The sequence below is a fragment of the Lagopus leucura genome, unplaced genomic scaffold (genome assembly GCF_019238085.1).
Source record: "Lagopus leucura isolate 7727_CA_CO unplaced genomic scaffold, USGS_WTPT01 Super-Scaffold_100002, whole genome shotgun sequence".
NCBI lineage: Eukaryota > Metazoa > Chordata > Aves > Galliformes > Phasianidae > Lagopus > Lagopus leucura.
The window spans coordinates 20,696,509-20,719,898 of NW_024962263.1; the positions used below are offsets into that span (position 1 = coordinate 20,696,509).

Consider the following 23,390-nt stretch of genomic DNA (forward strand, 5'->3'; position numbering starts at 1 on the left):
TAGTGGAATGTATCATTGCTTTATTATATAACGATCCTGGGGAAAGAAGCTCATGTGTCATCTGCATGAGCCAAAGTACATTCCTCCACTTACCATCAAAAACATTAAAAACTTGAGAAGGAAGAATCTCCATCAAGAATAGAATTTGAAAATTTATATTTATTTCTTCTTTATTTATTTCCTTTTCTTTTTTCCCTTTCTTTTTGCTTCACTTTCTTTTCTTTTTTCAGGTGATGTTCTGTTGGCTACAGCATTTCTATCCTACTCTGGTCCTTTTAATGAAGAGTTCCGCAATCTGCTATTAAATGACTGGCAAAAGGAAATGAAAACCCGGAGAATTCCCTTTGGTAACAACCTGAACCTCATAGAAATGTTGACTGATGCTCCTACTATTAGTGAATGGAGCCTGCAAGGATTACCAAATGATGACTTATCCATACAGAACGGAATCATTGTCACTAAAGCATCTCGTTATCCTTTATTAATTGATCCACAGGCACAGGGTAAAATTTGGCTTAAGAACAAGGAAGGCAAAAATGAACTTCAGGTAATAGGAATGCTTGTGATTTCATAGCCTCTAGAAACTCTCAGCAAAATGTGGCAAATCTGTGATTCAAATAATAATTAAAAAGCAGTTTTTATGTGAGAAAGGACATCTTGAGAAATATCATAGAATCATAAAATGGCCTGGGTTGATAAGGACCACAATGATCATCTAGTTTCAACCACCTTGCTAGAGGTGCCAACCACCAGACCAGGCTGCCCAGAGCCACATCCAGCCTGGCCTTGAAAGCCTTCAGGGATGGGGCATCCACAGCCTCCTTGGGCAACCTGTTCCAGTGCATCATCACCCTCTGTGTGAGGAACTTCCTCCTAATACCTAACCTAAACCTCCCCTGTCTGAGATTAGAACTATTCCCCCTTATCCTTTCACTATCCACCCTAGTAAACAACCGTTTCCCCTCCTGTTTATATGCTTCCTCAAGCTTTCCTCAGAGGAGAGGTGCTCCAGCCCTCTGATCATCTTAGTGGCCCTCCTCTGGATCCATTCCAAAAGATCCACATCCTTCTTGTGCGGGGGGCCTCAGGCCTGGACACAGTACTCCAGATGGGGCCTCACAGAAGCTGAGTAGAGAAGGACAATCACCCCCCTCTCCCTGCTGGCCACTCCTTTTTTAATGCAGCCCAGGATATAGTTGGCAACCAACTAAGGCTGTGGCTAACAGGAGATGCTGTGAATTTCTGGTCTCATTGCACTTGTAGGATATCGAAACTTTACATACTGAGTGTTGTTTTACTCCTGCAGTTGAAAATTAATAGTTTGCATTCAGCGGCATTTGAAAATATAATACATTTAAACTTATCTTCTCTCAGAGTCACAGTCTTTGCCTTGATTAAGCTATAGGACTCTTGTTGTCAGTAATTTATCTGAATAAAATTAAATAATCTTTAAATGTAAAACAGGCTAAATGTTTGGCTTCTGGACAAAACTTACCATATAGCTCCACGATTCTATTTTTAGATCACTTCTTTGAATCACAAGTATTTTAGAAATCATTTAGAAGACAGCCTTTCTCTTGGAAGACCTCTTTTGATAGAAGATGTTGGTGAAGAGCTTGACCCAGCATTAGATAATATTTTGGAAAGAAATTTCATTAAATCCGGTTCCACCAATAAGGTAAAAACAAAACAAATGATCAAACTGGAAGCAGTGTCCTCTCTGTCCTCCACAAAATAACAGCTGTTAAAGATATGCATCTAAAATGTTAAAAGTCATTAACGCTTGATTAACAGTGATGCAAAGTAGAGTTTAAGTTAACATATAATTAAGACATTTAACCTATACTGCTTCTTATCCCTTTGTTTATGGTAACTTTTAAGTGGAGAAAGTACCAACATTCCCATTTGCTTGCTTTTGTGCTCTCAATTTGGGATGTCTCAATCAGAATTGACAGAATATGTTAACCTATCAGTTAAAGTGTTTAATGGATATTTTCAACAAATTCATTGCATCAGACCTGTAATTTTAAGCTGTATGTTTGTGCTTTTGAATAGAAAAATACATTTGTTTCTACACGTGGTGACTGAAAGAATGTGTACTGGCCCTTGATGTCTCAAGACTTCTTTTTCGTACTTTTCTTAAGGTGAAAGTTGGTGACAAAGAAGTAGATGTGATGAATGGCTTCAGACTTTACATTACTACAAAACTGCCAAATCCAGGTTACTCTCCTGAAATTAGTGCTCGAACTTCCATCATTGACTTTACTGTGACCATGAAAGGTCTTGAAAATCAACTCTTGGGTAGAGTCATTCTGACTGAGAAACAGGTAAAAGAAATAATTACTTTCTCCTTACTTTATGTGTTTACCTCTGGAAGAATTCACTTTCATTTTAGTTTGTTCCTCTTCCCAGTTTGTAGAGTAACTTTCTATCTCTCTCTGTTGTGATGTTAATATAGCCTATTTAGAATGGTTTAAAAGTTGGGTTGGAAAAAAATGACCTTTTTGTTGTTGTTGTTGTTGTTGTTGTTGTTGTTGTTGTTGTTGTTGTTGTTGCAATTATACTTTATTTTATTTTTCCTGCCTTGCTGACATATAACATGATGAGCATGATCTGTGAAAAGGAAAAGGAAAATGATCCGGAACAGAAACTCTTATCTATCCATCTAAATACTGTGGAGCTCATGACAACATAAACTGTTGCAAGGGACATAGTTTACTTCCTTATTTTGAGAAGAAATGAGCTCAGTAGTTAATTTGAAAATGCAGCTATAATAATCAAACAATTCCAAGTTCAGAATGGCAGTACCAATAAACGTACCACCAGTGGCTCTGAATGCTGGTTGGTATCTTTAAAATTACTGGACACTTAATCTCTCAGACTATAAAGTCAACTGGTGTTAGATCAAAAGAGATATTATGCATCTATAACACTACGAATCTATGACCACATTTACTAAAATTTTGGCAGTGGTTCCAGTTTACTTTCTCTGGAGAGGAATGCATTCCTGCACTTCGGAAGCTATTGGGGTCTTATGGTTGTTTATTTTATTTTATTTTATTTTATTTTATTTTATTTTATTTTATTTTATTTTATTATTTGATAGAAGACTTTCCTACTTAATGGCTTGAGTTTCCTTGTTAATGTGAAGTAGTTACATTTCCTCCCTGATCAGTCCATATTGCTCATAAGAGAAACAATATTTATTCTATGAAAGCTAGCATTTTGTCAGACAGCTTCATTGCTCTATTACATTCACTTCAACCAGCGACAGATTGTCAACTCACTATGTAATGGCATTATCACCATCTGAAGCATCCCATGATGTGTATGTACACAAATACTTAGGCCAAACTTTACTTCTGAGTCCTGCAACACAATATACTCCTCAGAATGACAGTTGTTTTATTAGCAGATTCCTTCAGTTATCACAGTTTCTTTTTGATCACTCAGGCAAATGCACATCAGAAGGCATATGTTTTTTCATCTTTTTCTGCCAATAAAAATAATCACTGAAAATGAATCAGTGAGCCCATTCTAGTGGTCTGTTCTACAAGCTGAGAGCTCTGAAATGAAAATATCTTTGTTTTTATAGAGTGGTTAAGAGTCACTGCCTACTGTACTGTCAGAATTGTTGTTGAGTTGTTGGCATTTTGTTTTCCCCACAGTATTTTCATTGTGTTTAATTTGGCAGTCTGAATGCTGAATAATTCCATTATATACTCTACTTGTTCTTCTCCAACACACTAAAGCAAGCATAGCAGAAGGCCAGCACAGCTGAACATAAGAACTCTTGACTGAGCTCAGACATAAAAAAGAAGTACTGTGAAGATGAAATCAGTGGCATTACCTGTACATGTAGGAATGAAGTTAGGAAAGCTAAAATTCAGCAGGACCTTAAACTAATGAGTGAGGTGAAGAACAAGAAAAGTCTCTGTAAGTACATCAGCATCAGAACACAGACTTAAAAATTTGGTGCCATTCTTCCATGGGGCAGCGAACCCAGTGGCAGGGGCTGTAGAGAAAGCTGAGGAACTCAGTGTCTTTTTTGCCTCAGTTTCCACAGGTAAGATTTGCCAGCAGGCCTCTTAGGTCCCCAAATCTATTAGCAGTCTCTTAAGAATCGAGCAGTATTCACTGTCGAAGATAGCTTTAAGGATCTCTTAAGCTCATTAGACATACCCAAGTCTGTGGGATCAGATGAGGTGTTACTTAGGGTGCTGTAAGATCTGGCTAATGCCATTGGATTCTGGTCTCTATCATTTTTGAAAGGCTGCAACTTCAGGAGCAATTCTTAGTGACTCCAGCTATCTGCAAGAAGAGCAAGGTATATCCTAATAACCACATGCTGGTCAGCCTCACTTCAGTACTTGGGTAAGTTATGGAACAAATACCCCTAGAAGCTTCTTCTAAGTACATGAGGGACATCAAGCAGAAAGGCAGCCACCAGTTATCGAAGGCAGATTATGCCTAACCCAGACCTATTGCATTATTCAGTGAGAATGACTCTGTGTAGGAGGGGAAAGCAATGAATGTTTTGTTCACCGTGACTTTAGCACAGCCAGCAAAATGGAGGAGAGTTACTGTTCTTCGGCATGCGTATGTAGATCTTTTTCTTCCCATTACACTGTCTCTATTACTGATCTGCCCTGAGAACAAATGACCTGTAGATGTGAGGAATAGAGGGTTTCTGCCAAGTGTGATTTTTAATTTATTTGCTTTCTGGCATGCCCATTGGTAGAATCTGTGTGTCATACATTTAAAAGAATATTGATTACCAGGAAGAATACTGATGCTGATTTCTTCTTTTCCTTCAGAGTGTTAAACCAATCTGTAAGATATGAGCTAAGCTTGTCAATGGGTAGCTGGTATTTCTGTGAAGTTACTTAAATTAATTTTAGTTAATCTTCATTTCTTAGAACATTTGGCTTTGAGAGACTTGATACATGTCTGAATGATATGTGACTTATACTGTTTTAGTTATATGATTGTTTTCTTTACTACATTGGTCGCTATGTAACTTGCAAAAGAAATTTCTTATTTTGCATGCTAGAAATAGTTATGACAGGTTAGTAATAGAGTTATAATAGTTATAATAGAGTTAGAAATATTTGAAGCTGTGTACATTTTTACACTGATATTTCTACATTTGTGGGGGGGAAGGGCACACAGTTGATGAAAATTTTTGCACTTGTGAATAGTTTGGTGACAGCCATGAAAGCTATTTAGCAGCTTTTGATACATAATTTTAAGAACTAGCATTCCTTGGTGAAGCTTGTGAAGTGACATCAACATCTGAAAGCACTTAGACAACACTGGATTTGAAATAGCTTCTTTGGTGCAAGTTCCTTCAGTTTAGCAACATGGCTTGCTTTTTTGCATTCCAGATACTACAACTAGAAATATCTGAAGATCTGCAGAAAACTTTCTCATGTGTATTCTTTCTGATCTGCACAAAGTATTTTGAAAGCTTAATGAATGGATTTTCACTTCAAAATCCAGTATTGCTTCACTTGCTTTATTTTGATCATTTTGTATCAAATATGTTTCTTGGGCTCTTCTTGCAAGGAAAACAGCTTTCTTTTGTTTAAATATGTTGCACTCTAAAATATATTTAACCTTTCCAGTTGCACTCAGTGCAACATGAAATTCAATTTGTCTGGTTTTTCAGCATAATTATTTAATTGAATGCTAATCTTCTTTTAATGCTATACTTTAAAAAACTGTTTCTGCTTCATGAAGCTGAAATAATTCTTCTCTTGCTTGTAATTGCTACCTGCTTTTTTTTTTTTTTTCATTTCCATTAGACATCAGATGATTGAAACTGAGTTAATAGCAGTTTTTTTTGTCTTTTATTTTATCTGCTTTTGTCAGAATCATTGAATTTATTTCTACATCTGTTACACTGTTTGATATTTACATTACTCTATGACAACAGTCCCAGTAAATCTTTTCTACCTGGTGGTGATATGTTTCATTGGACCTTTTGCACAGTGACAAGAAAAAGAACTACATATGATAATGAGATTAATATTTATTTATTTTTAGAATATATATTTTTTAATTTCCTTTTTAAGATTAAAGAATTTACTTTCAAAAAACAAAATCCTTCAAATATTTAGGAATGTTAAGCAGAACGTAGGAGTGAGAAGACTGTAAGTTCAGGAAGCAGAAAAAAGTATGTAGCAGTTGTGTTTAAATGAAGGCTATTGGAATGGTAGAGTCAAAAATTGTTTGTAAGCCTTGCTAAGGTCTCAGGTTCATGATGCCTCTGGCATAAGGTAGGATTTCATATCCTGGTTTTATACCTGCTTGGAAGAAGCAGCAGCCTAAATGCAGTGCTTGGATGGACTTGGCAAAGGTGGAGTGAACACGGTCTCCAACTTTGAAAACATCCACCAGCCCTTTGTAAATAGTGCTGGAGACTTATTCTTTAGACGTAGCTAATATCTCTATCATCTTTCTCAGTAATTATTGATAACTGGGCAGAGATTCATATTTATTTCTGAAAGGCCCTTACCCTTCCTTTCACATTTTTCATCCTTCTTACCTCATTGTATTGAAACATATATATTGTTTCAATGGAGTATTTTTCTTTCTGAGGAATTTATATTTAAAAAGTTTTTTTTTTTTTTTAAATTTTATTTTAAGAGAGACAGAAGAATAATCTAAAAGTCATTGCATCTCTGAACATTTTTTTTGAATGTTTTAAGCAGCTTTTCTTTTTGCCTTTATGTAAAGCTGTTGGTCAACATATATATTTAACTTTTAAATATGACTACTGGAAAACAAAGTATACACATGACTTTACTTGTGTTTACTAAAAGCAACAAGCTAAATAAATGTAGCAAAAAATTCAATTTGAGCTTTATATTCTTTCTTTTCTTAAATAGTAAAGCATTTTATTGAGAGACTAATGTTATTCGTGTCTGATGGAGAAGGATTTCAGATGTGCTGGAAAGCTTTGATGCTTGATTAGTTGATAAGAAAGATCCTTGTTGAACAGACTATATTTACAATATAGTAATTGAAAAACAGGGCATAAATGAAGACAGCATTAGATTGAATGAATTCAAAGGATGGTTTTTGAAAGATGTTTGCACCTATCTTCATTAGAAATAGAAGAAGAAAAGCAATTAATTTCTTGGACTCATAGATCTGTTAGGACATCAGCATTCTCCATCCTGCTTGTTGGAATGATCTGTTAATGTGTATCTACATAGAAAGTTTGGAAAGGTGGCAATAGACCTACTGTCAGAAATACAACTGGAATTCTTTCGATGTTAGTGCAGTTATTCTAGACATCCACTATTTCAGTTGGAGTAGTGCTTTTAGAACTAAGTACCTTGTCATATTTTGCTTTTGACTTCTTTTCTGTTTTCCAATTATTACCATGTATTTCAACAGGAATTAGAGAAAGAAAGAACAGATCTTATGGAAGACGTGACTTTAAACAGAAGGAGGATGAAAGATCTGGAAGATAACCTTCTGTTCCGACTTACAAGCACTAAGGGTTCTCTGGCAGATGATGACAGTTTAATAATTGTACTGAATAATACTAAAAAGACAGCTGAGGAGGTAACACAGAAACTGCAAAATTCTGCTGAAACAGAGGTACAGATAAATTCAGCTCGTGAAGAATATAGACCTGGTGAGTGCAAGGTTGCCAACTATAGTTGCAACTATATCCTGGGCTGCATTAAAAAGTGGTCACCAGCAGGGAGAGGGGGGTGATTGTCCTTCTCTACTCGGCTTCTGTAAGGCCCCATCTGGAGTACTGCGTCCATGCCTGGGGCCCCCAGCACAAGAAAGATGTGGATCTTTTGAAATGGGTCCAGAGGAGGGCCGCTAAGATGATCAGAGGGCTGGAGCACCTCTCCTCTGAGGAAAGGTTGAGGGAACTGGGCTTCTTTAGCTTGGAGAAGAGAATGCTCTGGGGAGACCTGCTGTGGTCTTCCAATACTTGAAGGGAGCATATAAACAGGAGGGGGAATGGCTGTTTATGAGGGTGGATAGTGAAAGGACAAGGGGAAATGGTTCTAATCTCAGACAGGGGAGATTCAGATTAAGTATTAGGAAGAAGTTCCTCACACAAAGGGTGGTGATGCATTGGAACAGGTTGCCCAGGGGGGTTGTGGATGCATTCCACAAGGAATCCAAAGATCCCAGCATGCACTGAAGACCAGGCTGGATGTGGCTCTGGGCAGCCTGGTCTGGTGGTTGGCAACCCTGCCCATGGCAGGAGGCTTGAAACTAGATGATCTTTGCCATCCTGTTCAACCCAGGCTATTCTATGATTCTGTGATTCTATGAAGGTAGTGATAGAAGGGAAATGGCTGGAGCATATGATTAAAAGAGCAATACCTAGAGTAAGAGAAATGACCGGGTGAAATCAGGATGACCATAATGGATGGGAAGCACTTGTGTTTTCCTGTAAGCAAAATGTATCTAGGAAATGGTGTATTGAGTTATGGTGGACAAAATAATCAATGTTATACTTCATGTCAAATTTTTATGAATTTGAATCATCTATTCTCTCCCCAAACTTCCTGCTGCTCCTTATAGGAAGGTACCTGTTTTTCTAATCTACTGCAGAAGAAACTTGGATGGCTTGATTGTTCTCTCTCAACTGTGAAAATGTTGACACTTTTTATGGACTGTCAGTGAAAGTAGTCTTTAGGGTATTTGAATAACTGTACGGTTGAGTTCAAAACAGCACTGTTTTAGGGAGCAGTATAAAGGTAAATGCTTTGTGTCTGTTTTGTTGATATATTTTTTTAGACCCTTAAGGAATTATTGTCAACACATTTCATCAGTCTTTTGGCTTTTAACTGGCAGGTGAAAACATGAAACAAGGTGCTATCTGGAATGTTATACTTGGATTTTAGGAAATGTATAAAATGGTACAGTTAATGTAGCAGAAATCATTGTGGTTTTTATAAAATCTTTGTATTTAAAACCAAATGGCTTCTAAAAGTAATTTAAATCAGTGCTGAGTAAGTTAAATCAATTTAATCCATTTGGCTTTTTTATGGTTCTTATAAAATTCTGTAAGAGAAACTGGTTTGAATGCTCAAGCAGTTCTTGAAACTATCATACTTTTTATAATCAAACGTTTAACGGAATATCCCAACAACTAGTTTTTCTCTAAATATGCTCATATTTGTAAACTGAACTTTATATGGTATGCATTAATTACAGTAAAGATTTTGTTTTGTGCATGCATAAATGAAGATTAACTTAATATAGTGTTTTTCTGGCCAGTAAAGAGCGGAGCAACTCAAAGACCTTCAGATTACATGTATTCTTAAACTCAGTGTTTTTGTTGTAGAGTTTAAAGCTTTCTACATTGAAAACGTGTTTTCTATTCTTCAGTTGCAACTCGAGGTAGCATCTTGTACTTCCTAATTACTGAGATGAGCATGGTCAATGTGATGTATCAGACTTCACTTCGACAGTTTTTGGGGCTTTTTGACAGCTCCCTAGCCAGGTAATTTTGCTAACAAGTATTGTTCATACTTATCCATTCTTGGAGGTGTAGTAGATTAGCTATTAAATTATTAGGAAACATTATACTGTGTTGATTTTCAGTTATGTGGAATGACTTCATAGGAACTGAAATCTTTTTTTTGTTGTTCCTTCAGTCTGAAAGTTGTTGCTAATTTGCTGTCTGATATTTCAGAATTTTGAGCTATGCCTTTTTCTCTTCTACATAGCATTCTCTTTAGTAAGGTCTATCCAAATTGACATTCAACCACAGATCTTTTTTCCAACAGGTCTGCCAGAAGCCCTATAACTAGCAAGAGGATTACTAATATTATCGAACATATGACATATGAAGTGTTCAAATATGCAGCCCGAGGACTCTATGAGGAGCACAAATTTCTTTTCACATTATTACTTACTTTGAAGATTGATATACAAAGAAACAGAGTGAAGCATGAAGAATTTCTGACGCTTATTAAAGGTTGAAACTACAGAACAGTTTTAAGTGGAGTATATATATTATTGCAGAAAATTTATGAGCTGTGATTGTGTCTCCTAGCCTAGTGCTTCCTTTTTGAACGTGAGAAGTCAGTCAAGCAAAGGAATACGTGCTTATCATTCTGTACTAGTGGCAGACAGTTTCATATGGTAGTTCTAATTTATAGGGGCACGTAAAATTTTGATGTTTAGCTATGAGAATCATGGAAATTTAAAAGGAAAATTGATAACTATCATTCAGCTGATACTTATGTCTGCTGTTCAAATACCACCATGTATGTGATTTTACTTTGAAAAATAATTATACTAACCTTTTATTTATTTGGTAACTGTGGGCTGACAAGCAAGCAAAAAAGAAACAAAAGCAAAACTAACAGTTTAAAAGAATATCTGACTTCTCGCTGAACATGACACATTCATGGCATTAGTCTTCATGGCATGCAAACAGGGTACCTGCAGTGAAAATTGTGGAGTGGCTTCATACTTTTTTTCCATGGGTTTCTAATATGCTCCTAATTTTCTAGGCAACATTTATTTATGGATTAGAACTGTTACTTTTTTCATGTTGAATCTTCAGAAAATCTTAATTTCTCAAATATGTATTTCTCAAATAATGTTTATTTTCAAGCACATTGTACAAGGACATGTCTAAGTAAATCTTAATGAAAGAAACAAAGATTAAGGTACAAAGAAAACCAAATTTGTGTAAGTTAACCATACTGCAGACTGTATTTCACCAAAGTTGGCTTGACTTACTGATGGTTAATCCCTGTAACCTCATTTTTATTTGTGTTGCTTTCTTTTAATTTGACTGGAATTCTAAGGAACGCAAATACACATACTGAATAAATCATCACGTTTTCTACAGCAATAAATGTTTGAAGAAAAGTATTAGAAAAAGAGCTTTTTCCTCTATAAACTCAAGCTTACTCAGAAATTTATTGATGACTATCCTATATTATAGAGTATATCTCCAGACTGGAGGACAGGAAGTCATGTGAAATTGTCTTGTGGTATCTACCTTATGTGTTCCAGATTTTCCGCTCCTTTTTCTTTTTTTTTCTTTCAGGTGGTGCTTCCCTGGACCTTAAAGCTTGTCCTCCCAAACCAGCTAAATGGATCCTGGATATAACTTGGCTGAATTTAGTGGAGCTTAGTAAACTTAGCCAATTTTCAGATATTCTTGACCGAGTAAGCAAAAGCTTTTTAAAATAATCTGTTGTTTGGGGATGATTATTTGATAATGATCAAGACATAGAGAGAGAAACTGGTTTATTTTGTAAACAGAATGAAAACGATGGCTTCAGTGTAATTAGTTTTGGCCCTGACTGCTAAGCAAACAGTATAAAAAGACTTAAAAATAAGAAAATGAGAAGTAGCACAAAAAAAAAAAGCCACCACTGAACAATTCCCTCCCCCAAAACCAAAGCTATAACAACAGGCAAAAAACAGTCCCAAAACAAAACCAACACAGGAAAATTGAAAAAAAAAAAAGAAACTTTCACACACTATAGTTATACATCTTTACAACTTGCCATTATCCAATTCACATTTGAATTTGACTCTTCTTCCTCAAGAGTATTAGAATTTCTTGCATCCCTGTCTTGCTTTCTTAAACTATGCTTTATGTTTGTTCCAGTATTTTACTGGTTATATGCACCTTGAAGAGCCTTGATGATACTAAGTGTAGTAGTAAAGTACTATTCTTGTAGTACTGTAGTCCTATTCACATATAATACTTGCAATTTACTTGTTCCACATAATAAAGTGGAGTAAGTAAATTGCAAGTATTACATGTGAGTAATACCTTCTGTACTGTGGGGAGTAGATATGTATCTAGTGTTCTCAAAGCTACCAATCAAGCTATCTGCTTTCTGATCTTTCTATGTAGTTATTTCATTAGAGGAAAGTACTTAGCAGTAGCCCTTCTTTTCAGAATATGAATGCTTAGAAAGATACTGTTGCGTTGTGAAGTTTTGTACTGAAAAGCTGAAAGCTTGTCCTCTCTTTACTTAATAACCATACTAGATCTGTGAATAACGCTGATAAATACTTTGTGTGTGAATTAAGCATCTTTGATCCTCACTAAAAGCTTGCGAGCTTGCAGTGTTATATGACTTGTACATGACATTTACTCCTATGTTGGTATAACTACAGATTTCTAGAGCAGAGAAAGAGTGGAAAATCTGGTTTGATAAAGAGAATCCTGAAGAAGAACCAGTTCCTTGTGGCTATGGTCAAACCCTGGATTGCTTCAGACATCTTCTTCTTATTAGATCTTTATGCCCTGACAGGACCATTGCTCAGGTACACTTATATGGCCAGCATAATCTATCCAGGTGTTGTTAGATGATAGTTAAAGAATTTAAATTCAGTACCTTTTTATTTAATACTTAAAAGGAATTTTTCTAATGGACCTTTGCACTGAATTTTCTGAAAATCTTATCAGACAGATAGCCTATGCATTTTTTACAAGTTCTCCAAAATGATTCTGATATAGTTTAGTATGGATATGGGATTTCATCTGGAAGCTGATGTGTTTATCACTTATCAATTCAGGCTTTATTCTTAACTGTTCTTGCTAATATTACTCACTGGTATTGTAGAAGTGTCCTCTTATTAGGCTGAAATAAAATCTTTCATTACTTTATTGACTGAGGAAAAACATAACATGAAAATAATTGAACTGAGGAATCAGTTCTTGCATGGAACAATTGTAAGACCAACCTTAAAAAAATCCATGTTAGTGTCTGTTCAAAATTTTTAATTTCAAATAATCTATTTAGAAAAGAGATAAATGTAAAATTAAATCTTAAAAAAATAATAAAACTTTTTTTTTTTTAAGTCAGGTTCTAGGAGACTATTCTAGGAGTCTTTGTGTTGCTCCAGTGCAGAAGAATAAAAATTATGCAACTGCTGATAATTTCAGAGTGATGACTGGTAATTTACTGAAGTCAGAATACATCACTAATAATGTGGTATTCATTTTATGGATGCAAGCCTTTAGACATTGCAACTGAATTAAAAGAAAGGCTCATCATTTATTGGGATAGTCAATGAAAGGCTAAGCGATGCTGTGTAATGAATGTCTTAGATGCGTGCAGTGAATCTGAAACTAGTCAAGCAAAATTAGCTCTTCCTCAGTTCTGCTAATAGGGGCAAGATATCTTTTCATCTTACAATTGTTTTATGAAAACTAATAAATTATCAAATGCTAAATATGTTTTTCTGAGAAGTAACACAGAAGTCTTACATTAGACTTGATATCAAAAAGACACTTTTTGCAGTAAGGGTGTTGAGACACTGGAACAGGTTGCCCAGTAAGGTTGTGTGCTGTGAGTGCCCCCTCCCTGGAAGCATTGAAGGCCAGGATGGATGGGGCTTTGAGCAACCTGGTCTAGTGAGTGGTGTCCCTGCCCATAGCAGGGGGTTGGAACTACAGGATCTTAAAGATCCCTTCCAACCCAAACCGTTCTATGAATCTAAGTATTAATTGGAAGATTACTCTAAGAGACAAGCAATGTACTGGGAAAGCATACAAGAAAGATTATCTGAAGCTGTTTGAGAAAGAGCCTTTTACATTTTGTAAAGGAAGAATAATGTGTTTTTTTGCAGTAAATAAATAGGGTATAACAGAGATGATCTTCTTACTTACTTCTTGATTTTTTCACCATTATTACCATTTATTTATAATTTGTTTAAGCATAAAGGTGGGAAAGACCTAATGACTTTGAGGCTTAGCTTTTTTATTTTTTATTATGTTTTTTATCTGTTCCCTAAAATAGGATCTTCAAATATTTAAACCCTATTTGTCAAGGTTATTTTTTTATTAGTCTGTAATATATGTAGGTATTATATGTGATATATTATATATATAACAGTGCATGGAGATATACGCAATAGAATATTTATTTAGTAAGTTTTAAGTGATTTTATAAAGCTGCAAGAACTTTCGAAGACAGCGTGGAATGTTAACAAATAAAACAGATTAGTTGCGTGTTTTTTTTTCTGCTATTAAAATGTATACAGTATAGCATTCTATATTTTATACTTTTTTATGTAGAGTAAGGCCTATAAAATTTTACATCATTTGTTCTTCAGCACACATAGCAGTTGTATTTGCACTGGGAAGAAAAGGATATTAAGTGATTATGTAGTATGGTAAATTTACCCTTTTTAATATAGGCAAGAAAATATGTTGTTGACACTATGGGGGAGAAATATGCAGAAGGAGTCATCTTGGACTTGGAGAAGACATGGGAAGAGTCAGATCCACGTGTTCCTCTCATATGCTTTCTTTCCATGGGCTCTGATCCAACAGACTCCATCATTGCTTTGGGAAAAAGACTGAAGACAGAGACACGTTATGTTTCCATGGGCCAGGGGCAAGAAATCCATGCTCGTAAACTTCTGCAGCAGACAATGGCTCATGTAAGAGACAAATATGACAAATATCTGAATGCTTTTTTGGAAACTTATCAACTGAAACTCTTGCCATAAAACAAAGATTTTTGTTGTGTAGTTAATACTGGTTTAAGAAACTGTATTTATTTGCATCAATACACATCCTCAGCAATTGAACTTTCTTTTCACATTCACTTAATTGAACATAATAAACTTCTTGATTTTGTGCAGACATGATTGTTTTATACAAAATGGAATTTTTGTTGCCAGTTCTTGACTGATGAGCATATTTGAATTGTTCATGAATTCATGAACTGCATGAGTTTTACATTTTTGTCATCAGGCAAAATTGGCTGTGGAGAATTTCTTCCTTTAATTTCTTTCATAAACACGTAGAGTGCTTATACTCTGTTCTGATTTGATTAAGATACATTGTCTTTGTTCTTAACCTACTTCATAAACCAAGATTGATTTCAGTGCTTTTAGTGTGCAAACACTGTTGATAATATATTGATTCTGCCATTTTAAACTAGGGAGGTTGGGCACTTTTGCAGAACTGCCACCTTGGACTTGACTTTTTGGACGAGTTGATGGACACAATAATAGAGGCAGAGACTGTCCACGAAGGCTTTCGACTATGGATGACAACTGAAATCCACAAACAGTTCCCCATCAGCCTGCTCCAAATGTGTATTAAATTTACCAATGAACCACCACAAGGGCTGAGAGCTGGACTAAAGAGAACATACAGTGGTGAGTGCTGGAGTGATTCAGAATTAAATTTTGGTTATTTTTGGACTCTTCACAGTTAGTATGTGGTCACTCAATAGCCACTGGTAGTGCCTGGAAACAACTATGAGGAACTGATCACAACAATGTCAGGACATGTCTTGATTCTTTGAGCTAGAAATTGTGAAAATTAGAAGGAAGAGAGGATCTACTGAAGTTCTGATACCAGAACTATATAGATAGCAAAGCATGGAATTACTTTTTCTGTTCTCAAATATTGGCTGCTACACAGTTCTGAATGTTTAAATTTTTAATCTCCTTGTGTATTTTGGCAGAAAAGCAACACGATTTCTTTGCTGGCAATTAAGTTCTCTTTACTGCATTCAATAAAGGTCTGTATTTAAAGAGTCTTTGGAGAAAGCAACTTAATGTGGATTCAACTATTAGTAAATTGTTTGTTTTCTTAAGCTTACTCTTTTTGTCTGGACTAATTTATAGTACTGTTTTAATTTGTGCTATTGGAATGAAAAATCTCCAGCATAGAACAATATGTAGGACAGTAATTTTCTCCTGGGTGATGCAGATAGCCAACTAAATATCTCTAGGATTGATGTTTTAGTACTGATTTGAAGTACTTTTTAAAATACTATTCCTTCTTATAAAACTCATTTATAACCAATAGGTGTCAGCCAAGATTTGCTAGATGTCAGTGACATGGTACAGTGGAAAGCGATGCTGTATGCTGTAGCTTTTCTACACTCCACTATTCAAGAAAGACGTAAATTTGGATCTCTGGGTTGGAATATACCCTATGAGTTTAACCAAGCTGATTTCAATGCCACTGTGCAGTTCATTCAAAACCACTTGGATGGCACAGATTCCAAGAAGGTAATTAACATTTCTGGCAAAGATAGATTAATGCCATGAATATTTTCAATAGTAGAATGTATTACATAGTTTCCAATAACTGAAACTCAAGCACAATTTTAAATTATTATTTAATTTCCACAAATATTCAGTATTTCAAATATACATGCTTGCAGCACAGGAGGTTTAAATTAGACTTTTAAATCCGTGCATGTACAATTCGCAATACTGTATATTTAAACAAAACAGAAACAAAAAACAACGCTCCAAGCCTTCTCTTTCTAAAACTTCACAAGTATAATATAAAAATAAAAATATAGATCTCCTTTTCAATGCTGTCTATATCAGATAGTTAAAAACAATCCACTTTTATACTTTTTTTGTCTGAGCCACTGTTTTTACTCAAACTGATTCGACTTCTCCAAGCTATTTTGGCAGCATAATGAAGCAGACGGTTGCCTTTACTGGTAGCATAGAACTTCTTACTTTCCTCACTTTCATATTGTCAGTTATATAGAGAGAGATATATGGCAGATCACTTTGCAATTAACCTTTCAAAAGAACCTGAAAGCATGATGGGAGTGTAGTTATATCCCTCTTTCTCAGGTGCCACAAGAGCATTTGAGTTAGTTGTCAAGGTATTCCATTTTGAGAAATCTGGTCTAGTACTAGATATGGGGATTGGTGGCTCAGCCTGCACCAGAGGGGTTGGAGCTTCATGATCCTTGAGGTCCCTTCCAACCCAAGCCATTCCATGATTCTATGAAATCCTTGAGGGTGTTCTGCAGACACAGTGTTATAATAACACAGTACTAGTAAGAAAATACTTATCTTCCATAAGGGACAGAAATGCAAGATTTACTGTATCAGATGATCATACTAAGGGAGATGTAAACAAGAGAGAAGAGGATTAGCTGAAGTCAATTCTTTCTGTCTGGTTGTAGGGGATTTCCTGGAGTACTGTTTGTTACATGATAGGTGAGATCCAGTATGGTGGCCGTGTGACAGATGACTATGACAAAAGGCTGATGAACACCTTTGTTAAGGTCTGGTTCAATGAAAAAATGTTCAGTCAAGAATTCTGCTTCTACAAAGGATATGGCATACCCAAATGTACTATGGTGGATCAATACCTTCAATATATACAGGTTGGTAAATGAAAGCTGCTTAACAGGAAGAAAAAGTTTCCCTTAAGTTTCTTGCAAGTTCCTGAGTTCTGGAATTTTGTCTTCTGAGTTTATGTATTCTGTCTCCACAGACTCTTTATTTCCTTCTAACTGTTTGCTTATCTGTTTGTGTGAGCAGTAGTTATTGCTATCATTGCATCAGTACTCTTTTCTGTGATTTGCTGGAGGGATGTACTGAAAACGATACAGTTATTAAAGAGAGTATAGAATGGAGTTCAGACATTGAGTACATCCTCACAGAAACAATGTTGAGATATGGCAGAACAAGGTGACTATTAAAATACTGTATGGAGGTAAAACCTGAATTTATTGTTAACTTTAGTGTGACTTGAACATAACAAATAGCTCAAAGCAAGATATTTGCAGTAAGTCTATTTGAAGAAATCTATTCTCTTAATTGACCTTTTTTTTTTTTTTTTTTTTTTTTTTTTTAGAATATAATTAGTATATAAATCTATCTCTAGTTGTGCTCTTTTTATTTTTCACTTTATAGAGTCTTCCTGCTTATGACACACCAGAGGTATTTGGTTTGCACCCCAATGCTGATATCACTTATGAAAGTAAACTTTCCAAAGATATATTGGACATCATCCTCAGTATTCAGCCAAAGGACAGCTCTGGTGGAGGAGGTGAAACCCGAGAGGCAGTTGTAGCCAGACTAGCTGACGATATGCTGGGAAAGCTTCCTGCTGATTATGTACCGTTTGAAGTGAGTTATTGAAATTCTGTCAAAGACATTTGCTATATCTTACTTTGTATGAATTAAAAAAAAAAAAAAAAGTTATATTGGATGTTCTAAAAATGTGTTTATACTCATTCATCCAGACTATACTTTAAAAACATATTTCATAGTGGTCTGACCAGATACTTAACATCTATAATGAAGTCACTAAGTATGGACTGAAGACTTTTTTTAAGGAGCTTTTCAAAAATATGAAACCACTTAATGCTCAAGTTGTCATTTGCACTAGGGAGGGCAGAATGAGTCATTAGTGTTTCAGGTAAGGTTGTTGACATTGTAGTAGGTTACAAGTGTACTTATGCTTCTAGAAGTGTTACGACATTAATACATGTATTACTCTGGGATTCTGCTTACAACATGTAGGTAGTTTTAGGTTGTTTCACTTTTCAGCAAAAGGATTTGATTTTGTTGTTGTTGTTTTCTTTGAAGAAGGAGCAAGGAGACCTGTACAATCTGACAGCTTTCTTTCTTTTTTTTTTCATAGTAATAACTTTTCAGATACTCTCTTTAGGTACCCACACTGCTATATATTTTCTGTAGCCCATTATTAGTTACGTAGTCTCCCTTCACTCAAATGATATAATTATGTTAATGTACTTTGTCTGAGAAGATGATTTATCTGAATTTTGAATAACTATTTAGCAGTTTCTCAAAGGTTTGTACTTGCTGAGGGTTCTGAACTATAGTCTTCCTAGAAGTCTGAATTTTGTGATTTTCCGAAAGGCCATAGTTACTGAACCAGAAGTCTGAGATCTGCAGAAGACTGTAAGCTTCTCAGAATTGTAATGCTATAATGATGGGCTAAATTTCCTGGTAGCTGTTAGCCCATCTCTCTTCAGCTTCTTTTTATCATCTCCAGATATGACAGTTAATAAAGGTGTATTTTATACGTTGTCATTATATAAGTAAACTTAGCCTTAGAAAAATCTTTTGGGGAGGATCAGCTCTGATCCTGATTCTGTTGTAAACTAGGGTTAAAGTGACAAATTCAAATGTAATTTATAGTAATCAAAGTGAATGTGAAATACAAAAATATTTCATTTGTCAATAACTATATGAATTCCTTTTTTTGTTGTTGTTTTGGAATATATGTGTAGCAAAATCTGAATAAACTGGTATGTAATTTTTTTTTACCTACTTCACAAATATAATCATATAGTCAAAGAATAACTGTAGTTCAAGAGACCTAAAAGATGATTTAGTTCCAACCTCTTGCATGGGCATTGTTGCCACCAGCTATATCAGGCAACTCAGGGCCCTGTCCAATCTGGTTTTGAATGCTCATTCCATGGGCCCATTCCAACAGCTCTGCGTCTTTCTTGTCTTGGGGGCTCTGGGCCTGAACTCCAAATGGAACCGCACAAGTGCAGAGTAGAAGGCCATATAAATTAAAAAATATCTATTGTTATTGTTATCTGTTGTTATTAAATTGTTAAATTTTCACTTTTGATAAAATTATATCAGCACTTTTTATTAGAATACAAGATTGCCTGCCTTTGTAATAGTTCCCAGACACTGCTGATAAATAGTGCTGATATTCTGATGCACAGTGGCTGGGGTAATCACTCTTGATTGGTTTGTACAGAGTGAACCATGGAAATTACCTGTTGGCATTAAAGTTGAAGTTCTTGAGATGAAATATGGCCTAAATGCTGCTTAAATTACCTTAGCTTATAGAATTATATAGAGACTGAATCATAATTCAAACTAAAACTACGGCCAGTCTCAGTATCATAGATTTTACTTAGAACAAATGCTGTATTTCTGTCTTGCAGAGCACTTGAGAAATATACCAAGCTGACTGTTTAACTTCTTTAGTATTATATTTTAAAAATTGTTTCGATGCCTGACCTGGACATATATACACCCTTGGCTTTTATTTCTGTTGAAGAGTCTTTGGTTTACTACTTATAGGTAAAAGAGAAACTGAAGAACATGGGACCTTTTCAGCCTGTGAACATATTTTTGCGACAGGAGATTGACCAAATGCAGAGAGTTATTTCATTAGTAAGAAGCACTCTGACTGATCTAAAACTTGCCATTGATGGGACAATTGTTATGAGTGAAAATCTGAGGGATGCTTTAGACTGCATGTATGATGGGAGGATTCCTGCAAGCTGGAAAAAAGTAAGTGCACATCTTTTTTTTTTTTTTTTTTTGTTAGAGGAAATTATTATAACCTTCTAGACATATAACTACTTGTTTTAAACACAAGTGTACATGTTAATTAGGATATTGTGCAACTGCTGGGATAGAATTTGGGCAAAAATAAACATAGTCAAAGCAAGTCCTCTTTAATTTATAAAACCAGAAATGCGTGTGGGAGATACAGGCATTTCCCATTTTGACAAACTATTGCTTGTTGGTGGTTAGAAGGCTAGAGAGAAGAGAATAACATTAAATGTAATGATAGATTTTCAAAAATAGCACCCACACTGATGGAGTACAGTGTTGCTATTCTTTGAGATTAGGACAGACTAGTAGAAGTTGGAAAGGACCTCTGGAGATAGTCTAGTCCAATCACACTACTTTAAGCAGGACTAGAGAACGTATCATAGGATTCTCCAAGAATGAAATCTACAGCCTTTCTATCCATTTTGTATTCTGGTGTTCAATCACCCTCACTGAGGAAAAAAAGATTTCTTAAATCTAAAAGGAAATTTTTCATGTTTTGTATTGTGCCTATTGTCCTTTCACTGTGAAGAGTCTGAACTCTGTAACCTTCATTCTCTCTTCATGAGCATTGACAGTATCTCCCCTGAGCCTTCTCCTCTGCATGTTATACAGTCCCAGCTCTCTCAGCCTTTCTCATATGATAGATGCTCCAGTCCCTTAGCCATTGTCATGGCCCTTCTGAAGACTTGCAAAGTCTTGATCATGTCATTTTGCTTGGTTTGATATGGTTGATATTGAAGTGATGTTTACTGCAACATCAATTAAGATCAATTAAATTGATTTTCATATTCTAGCATTGTGCTAGGCTAGCTGTCCTGGTACCTTGAAACTGAGGTAAAATTAAATATTCTGTAATAATTATACACTGATACAGAATAAAATGAAATGCTATCTGTCTCAGAGGAAAGAGTGTCTGATGGATACAAGTGGCATTGGGTTTTATTAAGCTGCTTACTGTAATTTTTCTATATATTGAGAAATTCATACTCACTAGACAGCTCAATAGACTTGTTTAATGGACATAAATGTGCTCCCCTAACTTCAGATAGAATTGGGCTTCCTTTGAATTAGTTAACTGCTAGAATAATGGAAGAATCCTTCCACTTGTGTATTTTAGCGTGAATATTTGATTATATTTGAAAACATTAACCAGCCATCCAGCTAATTTTTCTTTAAAAGCAATTAAGTTTTTTTATTTAAAAGATTTCATTGTATTACATTTGTCTTCAGCCCATGGGTTGAATTCTGACAGCTCTCTTTGATTTAAAGAATGTAATTAGATTATTCCACTCTCTCACTTACAAATCGGAAATATAAATTGTTTTCAAGGAGAACGAGAGCTGTTAATAGCAACTGATGGAAATAAACGTAGAGAGGTTTGTTTTGCTTTGTTTTTATTAACTAAGTGTTGTCATGGTACAAAACATAGAGCATAATAGATGCTTCACAGCACAAGTACAATAGGACTACTCAAAGAGAGAAATAATCACAAATCTTTCCATAGTATAAGCTCAATTTTCCTTACCTTTTTTTTTTTTTTTTCAGAAAAAAAAACAAATAGGTTCAGCAGAAATCCTAATAACTTAAGGCACTGACTCTGACTTTAGAAAGACACGTAGGCAATGATTCTTTCTAGTTCTCACAGTTATCTAATTTTGCAAAACTGTCTTAAAATAGACAATTATCTCTGGGAGCATTAAGCATATCTAAATGGGATACTAGCCATGAATTTGAGCAGAACAAGAATTTTCTTCAGGTTTCTGTATGAGGCAACTATCAGACTAAAAGTTAACTTATGAGAAATGAACTTTAAATAATCTTTACTAATATCAAGTTGTTTACTACCTTGTGAAGAGTTGCATTCTATTGACTTGAGTATGATGTTTTAAAACTGCTGAACGAGATTAGAAAATGAACATGTTGTTTATTATTTTTTAGGCATCTTGGGCTTCCAGTACACTTGGTTTCTGGTTTACTGAACTTCTAGAAAGAAACAACCAGTTTTACAGTTGGATTTTTGAAGGCCGACCAAACTGCTTCTGGATAACAGGTTTTTTTAATCCTCAAGGATTTTTAACTGCAATGAGACAGGTAAACAGTGTTTAAAGTCTCACTCTGTGTGTTATTAGATATACTTTTTATTTTTTATATATATACGGCTGTGTTGAATGCTGAGTTATGCACATGACTCTATCTTATCAACCAGGAAGACATAAGAATGCTTGACTGTTTAAGACTTTCTGAGTGTTATTCTGCCACATGCTTTTTCATTATCTACAGCTTGTATGTTAATTTATTTTTCCTACCTTGAGTCTGGCCTTATGTATGTAGACACTGCCTCACAATATTATTAAGTTAGAGTGGATAATTAATGTCTCATATCTCATGAAATTCTTTTCCTCTTTTATTTTTTTTACACTTCTGCAATTCAATAGCTGAATTTTATTTATTTATACTTGTCAAGTATGAACTTTGAAGCATTTATTACTGTACGTGTTTCTGTGGATTTAGTGATTGTGTTTTGTCAGCACAGTTTAGCAAGTGAGCCACTTTTTGCTTTAAAAGAGAACAGTAAGTATCTATGTTCATCAGCATAGATCATAGTTCTATCTGTTTTGGGCAGGAAATAACAAGGGCTAACAAAGGATGGGCTCTGGACAGTGTAGTGCTGTGCAATGAGGTTACTAAATGGATGAAGGATGATATCACAAGCCCTCCTGTGGAAGGTGTCTACGTGTATGGGCTGTATTTGGAAGGAGCTAGCTGGGACAGAAAAAACATGAGACTGACTGAATCTAAGCCCAAGGTGCTCTTCGAGATGATGCCAGTTATAAGGATATATGCAGAGAATAACAGTAAGTAGCTGTATCGCAGAAGACATTAATTTGATAGACTTCATTGTCACCCTTTTATTTCAATGGCATGAAAGACTCTTGGGCTTTAGGAATTTCGTCAGGCTGTATCCCATTCATGTAAACATCTTGAGTCTTTTTGAACAAGGGAGACTTCTTAGTCTTCCACAAAAAGCAAGCTATTGACTTTCTTGATAATAAATAATGAGTACTTCTTGCCCTAATATTTAGATAGATTAATTGCATTAAGAACTTCTAAAACATATTGCAGATCAACTGTTCTTTGCCTCATGACAAACATGCTTGCTTTCAGTCTTCCATTGTGACTAAAGGTCTTAATTCCCAGTAGAAATTAATAATTTTAACATTAATGTACATGCTAGTGGTGCTATTAATATACAACTTTGGAGATACTGTTGCTTACTTTTCTCAGATTATTTGGGTATTGTG

The 23,390-nt window shown here is 35.2% G+C and overlaps 1 protein-coding gene across 1 annotated transcript in view; it reads left to right on the forward strand.

Annotated features, from left to right (window-relative positions):
- Window positions 1–23,390, forward strand: part of DNAH5 (dynein axonemal heavy chain 5) — a 105,489-nt gene that overhangs the window by 80,619 nt on the left and 1,480 nt on the right. The window contains exons 63-78 of the mRNA XM_042869167.1: window positions 231–547; window positions 1,523–1,678; window positions 2,145–2,327; window positions 7,408–7,651; window positions 9,376–9,490; window positions 9,777–9,967; window positions 11,054–11,175; window positions 12,142–12,291; window positions 14,170–14,415; window positions 14,922–15,141; window positions 15,800–16,005; window positions 16,929–17,132; window positions 17,665–17,880; window positions 19,828–20,040; window positions 22,027–22,179; window positions 22,712–22,943. Coding sequence (XP_042725101.1) covers window positions 231–547; window positions 1,523–1,678; window positions 2,145–2,327; window positions 7,408–7,651; window positions 9,376–9,490; window positions 9,777–9,967; window positions 11,054–11,175; window positions 12,142–12,291; window positions 14,170–14,415; window positions 14,922–15,141; window positions 15,800–16,005; window positions 16,929–17,132; window positions 17,665–17,880; window positions 19,828–20,040; window positions 22,027–22,179; window positions 22,712–22,943 — 3,168 coding nt within the window. The remainder of the gene's footprint in view (window positions 1–230; window positions 548–1,522; window positions 1,679–2,144; window positions 2,328–7,407; window positions 7,652–9,375; window positions 9,491–9,776; window positions 9,968–11,053; window positions 11,176–12,141; window positions 12,292–14,169; window positions 14,416–14,921; window positions 15,142–15,799; window positions 16,006–16,928; window positions 17,133–17,664; window positions 17,881–19,827; window positions 20,041–22,026; window positions 22,180–22,711; window positions 22,944–23,390) is intronic.